Raw genomic sequence first — 13,198 nt, 5'->3', positions numbered from 1 at the left:
CCAAAGCAGAGTCTTGAACTGTCTTCTCCCTTGCATAGGCAGCCAGGGGGCTCTTACCCCATGTTCCCCTTGAGCTCCTGCTGCGTCCTCCTACCCCCACTCTGCTTCTGCTGAGGCGCAGGAAGAAGGGTCAAGTCCCAAGCTATAATTACCGCCTTCAGCTTTGGCGCGCTGGGGAGGTCCAGTCTCCCGATAGTGGAACCAATTAGAAGCACCCTTTGCTACACTGGTACCCTGGGCTGAACGTCACAACTCCAGGGCTTGGAGTACCTGGACAGGAGGAGTGGGCCCCACGTGTGACAGCCATGGAGACCTCACTCCCTGATTCTCAGATGCCGTGCTAGACCTGGACACAAAAAAATGGGCTTGATACCCTTCCTTCCAATGGGGAACACAGAGGAGCAGGCACGCGAAAGGGGCTTAGATAAGGACCATGACAGGAACACAGAAAGGCCCCTGGCCCCCTCAGGTGGTAGAGCGGAGGTGGGGCTGCCATCCAAGTCTGTCCTGAAGAAGTGTCAGCCTCACCAAGAACAGGTGAAAGGAGGCCCCAGGCAGACAGGGCGTGAATGAAGCCGCGGGATCCAGAGCGTGTGGGTCCTGTGGGTGAGGGGTGGAAAGTCACAAAAGCCAGGACCAAGGGCACCTCGGCTCTCTCTTCTGTGGTTCTGACTTACTGGCACTTGTAAGGCTGCACTCTGATGTAATTTTGTTGAAGTTTTAGGAACTCAGGATAGGTGTGTAGCGAAACTCATTTTTTTATTACTGGCTCAGAAAGAGGATTTTTCTTTACTGTGCTAATTCACATCTGAGGAGCTGGGGAGAGCTACCAGATCAAGTTTACATTGGTACACATTTCTCAACAGCAGCCCTGCTAGATAATGTGTTTCAGTAAATCTAAGATAACGTCGATTAGAAGACATTACTTGATATACCATTAAGAAAGAGAAATGGACGCAAATTAATTTTAAGATACCGCTGATGGATTACAAGATGAATCCTGTTTGGCCTGTTAAAATGTCTGAGGTCGATGTAGAAGGCACACAGCTCGCTTTGCACGAGCCTCATGGGTGCACAGACTGGTGTAGGCACAGCTTCGGGTGCCTTACTTACGTGAACAGGCCGGCTCCTCCAAAACCAGCTTTTGCGCACTCACCCCAGAGCAGGTGCTAGTAGTGGGGAGTAAGGCTTAGAGAAGTTGAATGGCTCGCTCAAGTGCCGTGTAATTAGCAGGAAGCAAGACCAACTTCAGAACCAGGCCTCGAGTTCCATATGCTGACCGAGCTACTTCCCATCTCCAGGGAGAGGGACAGGGGCCCTTGTGCCCAGTCTTAGACTCCCAGGCCCATTTACTCCAAGATCACCGATGTGGTTCCTGCTTTCACCAAAGTTCCTGATCCCCCTGGGAGCAGCCCAGTCACCCTTCTGTCTCTGAGAGGCTGTCACGTCACTAAGCTGGGCTCCAAGGACACTGCTGCCCAGTAGCCCCATAGCAAGTTCTGTGACCTCTCAGACCCTAAGATGTCTTCAGGTCTGATGTAGGGGGGCCCTCTGGCTGTGGTGAACCCAGGAATGGCTAGAGTAGACTGATGTTTAGTGTTCTGGGCTCCAGGGCACCAGTCAAGACCCGGGTATTGTGGAAATTTAATTACAAGAGCGACACTGACTTCAGGGTCTGAAGGTGAACCCCTCTCGCAGGTCATGGAATTCCACATCAACCCCTAAAAACGAGTGATGCGAGCACCATAACTGACTCTGGAAAAATCAGTGCTCCAGGGCAACCTTTCCTGTTCCTGCACCTGACAGAGGCAATGGTCTGTGGACACTGCGCAGGCAGTTCCAGAATTCCTCAGTTGCTTGACTGTGAGTCCTCCACGGCAGTCCTGCCTGGGGCTGCCCGAGGGCGACCTCTTGCTCAAGGTCTGTTACATTCAGTCTTCAGACTGGTCTGTTTTCAGAACTTTAAATATACTGGGCAGATGTTGGATGTGATTTCGTAGTTTCTTAGGTCCTAGGGATATATGGAATAACTTTCCTGATTACTAAGCAGTTATTAATCGATCTTGGATCCTGCATCCTTTTGAAAATCTGTTGAAAGCTATGAACTCTTCCTCCCCTCTCCCTTCCAAAAAAAGCACACACCTAATTTTCAGGAACTGAGTGACTGAACCTTATCTTTGGACAATGGACAGACCCAAAGTAAAGAATCCTTAGGAACCACTAAAGTAGGGAGCCACTAAAGCTGGCTTCCCTGTTTCAGATTTCAGGGATAGCTTGAATCAATTTTTAAAGGAACTGGTTGATAGTCAACAATTGTTAAGAGAGATTTCCAGTGCCTGAACTTGGGACCCAGGAATATCCTGGGTGAAATTCCTACAGTGCTAGAGAGGCAACTGGGTAGTCTTCATGGCTCTAGGGGGAAAAAGTAAAGAGAGCTATTGGTATTTCCAGGTGAACCAACATCTTAATATTTGCGTTATTTAATGATCCACGAAGAAATGAATTTGTAGTGCCTGAGGATTAGACACTCTTTTTGAGTTTCAGAAGTGAAAAGGTTTAAAGTGAATTTATTAGCAAAAGAGTAGGTTTCGGGCTTCCCTGGTGGCGCAGTGGTTGAGAGTCCGCCTGCCGATGCAGGGGACACGGGTTTGTGCCCCAGTCCGGGAAGATCCCACATGCCGCGGAGCAGCTGGGCCCGTGAGCCATGGCCGCTGAGCCTGCGAGTGCGGAGCCTGTGCTCCGCAACGGGAGAGGCCGCAGCAGTGAGAGGCCCGCGTACCGCAAAAAAACAAAAAAAAAAGATTAAGTTTCCTGAGTTCCAGCACTTCTTCCAGCCTCCGTTTCACACATCAGAGCCAGGTTCCCGGAACACAGGGGCAACTTTCTGAACATCAGGGGAGCAGTAGTTGGAGCATCCTGGGGCCAGAGAAGGGGCTGACAGCCTTGGAACCCAAAAAAGGGTTCCAGTCCAGGGGGCTCCCTTTCCGAGTCTGGGAGGAGGAGCTCAAGGAATAGAGAGAAGCTCCTGGTTACCACCCGGGGGACTGATTTTCCTGGAATCACAAAATACACAGGGCAGGAGGCCCTAGGGCCCAAGCAGAGATTCCCAGAACTAGTGGCACAGCTGGGACTGGGGTCTGAGGCACAGAGAGGTGACCCTGGCCCTTGGTAAGAGCCAGCACAGACAAAGGTTCCAGCTGGAGACTCAGCAGAGGAGGAGCTCCACGTTCTGGCTCATGGTGTCACGTGGGCCACGGATGGTGCCAGGGAGGAGGCCTGGCCCTGGAGGCACGGAAGTGAGATGAAGGGCTGACACCCAGGGGCAAGGCTGGGGGTGAGCCCGGAAGCTGTGGAAGTTTGGGGAAGATGAACGGCCAGGAAGCTGAGGCACAGAGCTGAGGGCACCGGCGTCCCCATCAGCTCCGCTCTGCCGATGCAGGTCTGTGGGCTGGGCAAGCTGCTTAACTGCTCTAGGCCTCCTTGCCTCGTCTCTAAAACGGGGTAACGATGGAGGTATTTTGGAGCCCCTGTGAAGATGCTTAGTTCGGTTTTCCAGTAACAGCCTGAAGAATGGATCTCTGCTTAAAGAGAGGGGACGTGGTGGCATTTTTAAAGACACCTCTCTCGGGTGTCCACTATTTCAGATGTTCTAGCAAGCAACCCCCTCAGACAGACACTGTGATCCTCTTGGAGGAAACAGAAAAATTAAGGCACAGAGAGGAAACCACCCATTACTATCATTTGTGCATTCACTAGTTTCATTCATTCAACACACATTTATTAAGTGCCTGCGGTGTGCCAGGCCCTGGGGGTACAAAGTTGGGTAGTGTACAGCCCCTGCTCTCAAGGAGCTCACAGGTCTAGGGGAGAGGCAGACACGTGCACAGGTAGTCACGCTGCGCGTGCTGAGTGCTGCGGCAGAGGTGTGAACGGAGCGCTGTGGGCGCACGAGAGCCAACAGGAACCCCCCCTGAGGCAGGGTCGGTCAACACTGAGTAGCACGGTAGCCCCTGCCCACGGCGGGCCCTTTCCTCAGCGGGCAGGACCAGGTCACCGAGGCCGATGCTGAGGCTCGCTGGAGGGAAGGCCGACCTCTGCCTCCTCAGGGCAGCGCCCCAACCCTGTCCCCGGCACCAGCTGCCCGGGCTGCAGCGCTCAGGAGCCACTCTCCACTCCAGAGGCAGAGAACGGGGAGCAGCTGTACGAAAGGCCAAGCCACCAGGGGCCTCGAAGTTCAGAGACAAAGGACAAGTTACTGCTTGTGTCTACCCCTCCTGCCCCAGGCTTCTTATACTCCCGAGAGCATCTCTGAGCTGATGTGTGAGGTCACATCCTTCCCTGACACCGCGTAGGCCACTCCAGACCTGGGCCCCGTCCGTCACTTGGCTCCCCTCTCAGGAGCTGGGCACAGCCCCACGTGGACACCCCCATCAGAACAGGCTGCTCGCGGCGGGCCTCTGGCAGCTGGACTCCTTTTCTTTCGATGCTTCACAGCCGTCGTACCAGCTCGATGAGCTGCTGGATGTTCTTGTTTTGGTTGGACAGGCCATTCCGGATGTTTTCCAGCAGGCATCTCTTCAGTTCAAAAATGGCCTCACTGTACCCCAAGCTCACAGCGGCCATGGGGGGCACTCCATGCCACAGGCCGGGGATGTGCCAAACGTGCTGCTTCTCAGGGTCACAAAAGGCCAGGCCAGCCAGCGTCCGGATCCCGCCACCCTGATGCTCCATTTGCACCGTGGCTCTGCTCGCATCCCTGGGCTCGTCCAGGAGCTGCTTCCTCTCTCTCGGCTTGGAGCCGGGGGCAGACGCATCCTGCAGGCTCTGGTACACAAACTGATAGTTGGGCATGTGCCCTGTTTTCTCCAGCCTCAGAAACGCATGCAGAATAGCCGGCGGAATGTCCCTCGTTTCAGCTAAACTGACCACAGTGACATTGCTCAGCCCCATAATCAACGTGGCCAGGGAAGCCTCTTGCTCAAACCTCTCCCCTGCCTCGGTCAGGACTCCGCCTATCAAGCCCCCGGAGTGGATTACCAGGATGTGGTCACAGCCCAGGTCCTGGCTGAAGCTCTCGGCCACCGTCAGGAGCTGCATGAAGGCCCCTCGAGGACCACGGCCCCTTCCCGTGGCAAACCGCAGCCCAAACATGGTGTTGAGGAGGGTGGACTTGCCTGTGCCCGGCACGCCGAGCACCGACAGGACGACCAGGCGCGACCTCCTCTCCAGGCGGACGTGCAGCTCCTTCAGAAGCCCCGTGACCCAGCGCAGGGGGGTGCTCAGGGTGTTCCCGTCGATCAGCTCCAGGGGGAGCCCCTTCAGCAGCAGTTCCAAGGCCAAGCCTGGGAAGTGCGCGAACCGCCTCTGCCCCGCCGGCAGCTTCCCGGCCTCCACGAGACAGCTTTCGGCCTCGTAGAACTGCCCCATCTCCCGCAGGAAGTGTTCCACCCCCAGGGGCTCCGGCCAGAGGGGCTCGCTGAAGTCCACGGCCCCACGGTGCTTTGCTCTCAGGGTAAGCATCGTCTCCGGAGACGCTCTCGGCCTTGGCTGGGCCGCCCGGGCCAGTCCCCACTCCATCCACCTCAGGAAGTACTGCTTCTCGCCCAGAGAGGGGCTGCTGATGCCCGAGATGAACTCCTGAAGCCCCCAGGCAGGGTCGTGGCCATTCTGCTGCGTTCGAAGTTCCAGCAGCCGATGCCTCAGCTCAGCCCTGCACCTCTCAGGAGGGTCCCCAGCCCACTGGGCCTGGCAGAGCTCCCTCTCCACCTGGGCCGCCTTTCTCCAAGGGTCCCCCTGCAGCCGCAGCTCGGCCCGGCGGTAGGCGTCCGAGTCCTTGATCTTCCTGGTGATCTGCTCCATCCGGTCCTTCGCCCGCTGGCACTCGTCGCAGTCCTCGTCGACCTTCAGCCCCAGCTTGCGGGCCGCATGCGCCATGTCCTCCACGGATACCCTCCTGCAGGGGGCCCGGGTCACGTGCGCCACGATGGCGCGGATCCGGCGCACGAAGCCCGCACTGTCCGTGCTGCTGACCTTCACCAGGACGTGCGAGGGGTCCATCTTCAGCACAGGGATTAACCTGTTCAGAAACCGCAGGTTTGTGTTCCGTTTCCCGCGGTAGGGGCTCAGGATGAAGTAGTATTTCGTGGCCGACCCCTTCATGGAGTACAGCAGTTTGTATTCCTTCTTACTGATGTTGTCAGTCAAGATGAACACGGCCGAGGAGATTTCTGTCAAGAGCTTAAACTGCAGCCAGTGAGAGCCGATGTCACCTCTCAGGTTCAGAAAGGCCACGGGCTCTGGGAAAATGTCCAAGTCCTCCCTGCCACTGGGAAGAAACCAGGAAATTTCCACCAGCCCGTCTGCAATCTCCCGAGGGTTGGTGCCCAAGTTCAGATCCCGATGCCAGAAACAGTCCCGCTGCCTGTGGCCAGGGCTGAGCACGGCGTTGAGAAGCTGGGACTTGGAGTTGCTGCTGACCTCCATGCGCACGAAGGCGAAGGCGGGCGCTCGGGACAGGACCACGCTGTCTTCTCTGAAGCTGCCCACCGCCCTTGGGGGCTGTGACCCCCATGTCCGCACAGTCCCCCTCATGGCCCACAGCAGAAACGTGTGGTAGTGGTTTTCTGGGTCGGGCAAAACGAGAGGGAGTGCAAACTGGCAGAGGGACATTTTTAGCACGATTTCTTGTTGCAGGAAACTATCTGAGGAAAGCAGAAGGGCACAGAGAAGGTCCAAGGGGTTCACAGGCGTATCGGGTGTTGGCAGCTCGGAGAAGGAATAGATGTCCGCAGAGATGTCGTCGGCCGTGTCCCAGTAGATGATCTCCTCTTCCACCTGGCTCTCCTTCTCCGCAGGCCTGGTGTCCGGGGGTACGTCCAGCACCATGGTGGTGTTCCTGGCTTCGGCGTTGAGGGCCTGCAGCTTCCTGAGGAAATTCCAGGGCAAGTCTTTGGGAGCCTGTGGAGCCCAGTTTTTCATGCTATCACTACTGATCTGCAGGGAGTCCTGGAGGCTGAGTTTCTGTGCCTGGTACGTCTCTAGTCCCAAGAGGGACAGCATTTCTTGTAGTCTGCTCCTCTCCACTGTGGAGAGAAATGAAGATATCAGCGCTTACCCTGCGTGTCAGGGACCCAGGTTAGAGGTGGGGAGGGGAGAGCCCAGCCTGGCATGTAGGAGGTGGCCTCCTTCAGGGTAAAATGCAGGCACCCCTAGGCCACCTGAGACCAAGACAGAAGTACCATCACCCACCCCAGATCCAAGTGGGGTCGGAAACATGTGACATGAGAGAGGGAAGAGAAAAGGACGTCTGGGGGCAACTGCTAAGAATTGGGAGGAAATGTCTGGTTTCTCTTGAAACCTCCGAGATTTAGCAACACCAAGCCCAAATTTAATTGGCTAGAGTGAGCAGCTGTGCACCCTAGATGTGGAACACAGGCCCCATTCTCTGGCCACGCCTCCGCTCCCTCCAAGATACTCCTGTGCTTCTGGCCCAGCAGTGGACTCCCTAACCCTGTCACCAGGAATTCCCCACGGGGGACACAATCACTGATTCACTGTGGTTTTCTGGTTAATGTTCTCTGCTCTTTACAGACAAGCTGGAAAATGTGTAAAGGAAACAGGGAGTTACTACTGGGTACAGAGTAACAGAAATCACAGATAAATAACATTTTGCAAAACTGAAGCCACTGATAAAAATACTTGGTAGAGATTATCACAAGTCTGTACTTATTTGTTCAGATTTTCAGCCATAACATCCAATACAGTATGAATTCTTACAAGCACTAGATGCTCAGAACAGTAAGGTCACCTGCAAAGGTTTCATCCACCGACCCCGTTCTTGGCCACGGCATCTTACCAATTTTCATTGCATATAATTTCCTGCATATAATTAGTAAACTTTAAATGGTAAGTCTATTAACAAAATAAATCAATACAAATCCTGCTGAGCTCCAGGATCCTCTCCATTCTTTTCTCGAAAGAGGAAGCTACTATGCCTGTGCTGCTACCTTAATGTGGATGTAAACCACAGGAGGAAGCGCAGATGATCAGCCCTCTTCTTGTTTCCCAGGAAGTTATATGATGGGTTCGGGACCGTGCCTGGTGAACGGCAGGACTCAAAGCACTGGAAAAGAGGTGTCTCGTTCCCCTGTAGGGGTCCACTTGCTGCCTAATGTCTCTCTTCAGAAACTCCACACTCCACAGGGGCTGAGAGAGTTCTACGGGCTGTGCCACCACCCCAGAGAGTACAGGAGCTGGCAAACTTGTTGCAGAAACTAAAGAACTCTATGGGGAGGGAGACTGTAGTAGAAATCCATCATATAAGTAACTCGGGTTTCTGAGTGTTGCCTGCAGGAAAGCAGGGACACTGTTTTTCTTATCCAGACAGAGAACAACTGTTCTTACGTAGCATGGTAGCTAAGTGCAACAGGGAAAAGCCAGAGCAAACAAACCTATTAATATATGCACTCACGCCCAGTCCGGGACCCTTGGCGGATCTACTATGGAAACCACTGGATCAGACGAAAGACTCCCAAACTTGGATGTGCTTTCGAATCACTTTGGGAACTTGTTAAAAATAAGATTTCTGGGCTTTACTTCCAAAGATACAAACTCTCTGTGTTAACTCTGTATGGTAACAGGTCCCCGGGGAGTTGTCTCTCTGGCAATATTATTTATGGCACATAAAGGGTTAATGGACTAGCAGTGATTTTGATGCAGTCACAGGGGTTGGAACTACCGGCCCAGGCGATGTCTTCCTTCAATAGGACAGGCAACGAGAGCAGAGAGAAGAAACATACCTGTTGGAAAGTCACTGTCCTGAGCCTCATTGGGACCGTCTAAAAAAAGCAAAGGAAAATGAAGCGTCAATCAAATCAGGTGGCTTGAATTGACACAAATTAATTTAAGCTAAACTCAGAACCCTCTCTCTTCCTTACTAAGGTAGCAACTTCTCCCAATTGTTCAAAATCTAAAATCCCAGTTACTGTTCACTTTGCCCTCTTTCCCCAGTCCAATCTGGTGCCAGATCCTGTAGTGTCTCCCTCCATAATGAAACTCACCATCATCTCCTTCCATTTCTCTCCATTCCAAATCTGGAAGAAAAAGACATACGCACACAGTTAGTTTCATCAGCAAGTTAGGACCCTTCTACCAAAAAGTTCAAGTGAAGATATGGTAGCTAATGTTTATTTTGAGTACTATTATTAGCTTCGTTTTTCCTACGTAAATTTCATTTGTTGACAACCCCAAATATGACACAAAGTTGTAATAGCTACACACAAAATAATGATTTGCTCTAGGGAAAATAATGATTTTTCCCTTGTAAAATTTACTAAATTTTGTGAAAATATAAATAACTTCATGAAACATATATAGATTAATCTTTGATTTTAGAAACTATTTAAAATATAAGTTGATATAAGTTCTTTGGTTTAATTTCAAGATTACCTCCTACAAACTTTATTTTTATTCTAGCATAAGGAGTTCCTGTTATCACTTAAAATGATGCACATATATTGGGGGAGGGCATAGAGTGGGGAATAGCTATAACTCACAAGTAGACGTACTTGTTCAAAGTCTCTAACAGCATAATGTATTCATCAACACTAAGTACTTTTAATTACTGAATTATTTAATTTAGTGCTCTTCAGATATTTACGTTGGGAAAAAAGACCGTAAAACTCTAGATTTGCCAGCAAAAGGGGAATGATGGGAGCAAGGCTTCTCTGTACATATTTTTATTGTTTCAACTTTTGATCCAAGTAAAAGTATCACCTATTTCAAAATTAAAATTGTATTTTTAAAAGCTTATGAATCAGGAAAAAATTCTGACAGTTTCAGATTTATTCTCTCATGATTTCCATATAATCAGATAGATAAACAATTCAGTCTTCTTTGATGACATCTCTGGGAGATACACATGAAGAGCTGGAAAGAGAAAAACAAGAGAAGAGGAAGGGGGCTTTGGAGAACATGAGCATGAACATACTAGAGAAGACACAGATGATTCATACAGATTGAACCACAGTGTTGAGCAGTCAAAAGATTATTTTATTCACAGTGGACAAAAGACATCACAAGAATTTTTCCAAGGAGCCTAAAATGCCATCTGAGAAGGTACAATGGTTAAAGACGAGAACGGGACACCTAGAGAAGCCTGAGATGGGATCAAGGTGGCTCCGAGAGAGTAGTTTTGAGCTGGAAGCAAGGAATAAACTTCAGACTCAAAGAAGACAGGGCCTTGCTTTGCTAGTAACAGGAGATAGCTCTCATTTGGAACAGAGAGATAATAGGTACATAAAGTCAAGGATGCACAAAGTGGCCGAAGGTCACGCTGTCAGACTAAGGAAATAGCTGATGAGGGGTGGAAGAGTTTCTGAGTAGAGAACAGTGGAAGCCATGATAACCACTGGTCACCAGCAGACTACAGAAGAGGAGGCACAGGGCTTCAGCCAAGGACACAAGCCAGCAGCAAATACAGGAGGCCAGCAAGGGCTTGGTACTGTGGGCCAAGGTCTCCACTATATTTTCTGTTGGACAAGAACTGGTCAGGGTGGAACAGGCTTGGGTTCCAACCCAGTGGGGATGTTGGGCTCAAATGGAACACAAGGGGCAGAATGTGGACAGGACCTACCACTGAAAATGAACTCTAAGTGGGGCAATTAAAACCATCTCAGCCATCAAATTGAATGACTGTTTTTTTCAATTTTTAAAGTAGCCAGTACTCACGTTGTAGAGTTTTTCACCACATTTTGGAATATTTGTTATTGGGCAGTAAATGGACATTTAAAACACTATTTGACACCTTGCGGCTGTTAGTGTTAAGAATGAGCTATGGACACCGACATGCAAAAGAATGAAGTTGAACTCCTACCTCACACCATATATAAAAATTAACTCAAAATGTATCAGTGACCTAAATATGAGCTAAAACCATAAAACGCTTAGAGGAAGACATGAGGGTAAATCTTCATAACCTTGAATTTGACAACAGATTCTTAGGTATGACACCAAAAGCACAGGCCACAAAAGAAAAAACACATAAACTGGACTTCATCAAAGTAAAAACCTTTGTGCATCAAAGAACATTATCAAGAAAGTGAAAGACAACCTACAGAGTGGAGAGAATATGTGCAAATCATATGTGATTGGGTCTAGTATCTAGAATACATAAACAACTCTTACAACTTCATAACAAAAAAGACAAAAAAAACTCAATTAAAAAATGGGCAGGGCTCCCCTGGTGGCGCAGTGGTTGAGAGTCCGCCTGCCGATGCAGGGGACATGGGTTCGTGCCCTGGTCCGGGAAGATCCCACATGCCGCGGAGCGGCTAGGCCCGTGAGCCATGGCCGCTGAGCCTGCGCGTCCAGAGCCTGTGCTCCGCAATGGGAGAGGCCACAACGGTGAGAGGCCCGCGTACCGCTAAAAAAAAACCAAAAAACAAAACAAAAAAAAATGGGCAAAGAACTTGAATAGACATTTCTCCCAAAAGATATACAGATGGCCAACAAGCACATAAAATGATGCCCAAATTCATTACTCACTAGGGAAATCAAATCAAAACCACAGTGAGATACCACTGCACACCTACTAGGATGGTGATTTTTAAAAAGGGATAGAGGGGCTTCCCTGGTGGCACAGTGGTTGAGAATCTGCCTGCCAATGCAGGGAACACGGGTTCGAGCCCTGGTCTGGGAGGTTCCCACATGCCACGGAGCAACTGGGCCTGTGAGCCACAACTACTGAGCCTGCGCATCTGGAGCCTGTGCTCCGCAACAAGAGAGGCTGAAATAGTGAGAGGCCCGCGCACTGCGATGAAGAGTGGCCCCCCACTCGCCGCAACTAGAGAAAGCCCTCGCACAGAAACGAAGACACAACACAGCCAAAAATAAATAAATAAATAAATTTATAAAAAAATAAAAATAAAAAAAATTTTAAAAAAAGGATGGAAAATAACAAGTATTGACAGGATGGGGAAAAACTGGAACCCTTGTACCTTTCTGGTGGGACTGTAAGTTGTGCAGCTGCTGGGGAAACAGTTTGGCTGTTCCTCAAAAAGTTAAACACAGACTTACCATTTGACTGAGTAATTCCATCAGAGGTGTATACCCAGAAGAAGTGAAAACAGGGACTCAAACAAGTACAGGTACATGCATGTCCATAGCATCACTGTTCACAATAGCCAAAATGTGGAAACAACCCACATGTCTGTCAACAGATGAATGGATAAACAAAATGTGGTCTATCCATGCAATAGAATATTATTCAACCTTAAAGAGGAACAACACGGACGAACCCCAAAACACTATGCTGGGTGAAAGAAACTAAACAAAAAAGGGCCCATATTGTACAACTCCATTTATAGGAAAATACAGAATAGATAAACAAAGGCTTAACATAGGTTGGTGGTTCCTATAGGGACTGGGAGGAAGGAGGGATGGGAGAAACTGCTTAATGGATACACAGTTTTACTTTCAAGTGATGGAAATGTTTTGGAAATGAATAGGTAAGTGGTGATTTCACAACTTTGTGAATGTACTAAATGTCATAGGATTATTCGCTGTAAAATGCTTTTTTCCCCAATATTTTTCCTTTTTAAAAATTGCGTTAAAATACACATAATATAAAATTTACTATCTTAAACATTTTTAAGTGTATAGATCAGTGGCATTAAGTATATTCACACTGTTGCACAGCCGTCACCACCATCCATCCCCATAACTCTATTCATCTTGTACATACGGAATTCTATACCTATTAAACAATAACTCCTCAATCTCCCCTCTCCCCAGCCCCTGGCAACCACCATTATATTATACTTTCTGACTTTATGATTTTGTCTACTTAACTCACATAAGTGGACGCATACATTATTTATCTTTTTGTGACTGGCTTATTTCACTTAGCATAACGTTCTCAAGGTTCATCCATGCTGTAGCATACCGTAGAATTTCCTTCCTTTTAAAGTCCGAATAATATTCCGTTGTATGTATATACCACATTTTGGTAATCCATTCATTCACTGATGGACACTTAGGTTGCTTCCATGTTTTAGTTATTGTGATTAATGATGCTATGAACCTGGGTATACAAATATCTCTTTGAGACATTGCTTTTGATTTTTTTGGGTATATACCCAGATGTGGAATTGCTGGATCATATGGTACCTCTATTTTTAATTTTTTGAGGAGCCTCCAT

General features: G+C 49.4%; 1 protein-coding gene across 4 annotated transcripts in view; it reads right to left on the bottom strand.

The window, feature by feature from the left end:
- Nucleotides 1-3,753: 3,753 nt before the first annotated feature.
- Nucleotides 3,754-13,198, bottom strand: part of URGCP (upregulator of cell proliferation) — a 92,327-nt gene continuing 82,882 nt past the window's right edge. For all 4 annotated transcript variants that reach the window (XM_019939284.3, XM_073809488.1, XM_073809487.1 and 1 more), the window contains 3 exons: nt 9,060-9,092; nt 8,799-8,837; nt 3,754-7,082 (listed from right to left, as the gene is read on the bottom strand). In XM_019939284.3, the coding sequence (XP_019794843.1) occupies nt 4,489-7,082; nt 8,799-8,837; nt 9,060-9,075 (2,649 nt within the window). In that variant the 5' untranslated portion in view covers nt 9,076-9,092 and the 3' untranslated portion in view covers nt 3,754-4,488. The remainder of the gene's footprint in view (nt 7,083-8,798; nt 8,838-9,059; nt 9,093-13,198) is intronic.

The sequence above is a fragment of the Tursiops truncatus genome, chromosome 9 (genome assembly GCF_011762595.2).
Source record: "Tursiops truncatus isolate mTurTru1 chromosome 9, mTurTru1.mat.Y, whole genome shotgun sequence".
Taxonomy (NCBI): Eukaryota; Metazoa; Chordata; class Mammalia; order Artiodactyla; family Delphinidae; genus Tursiops; species Tursiops truncatus.
This window is presented reverse-complemented; position numbering and strand designations above follow the sequence as displayed.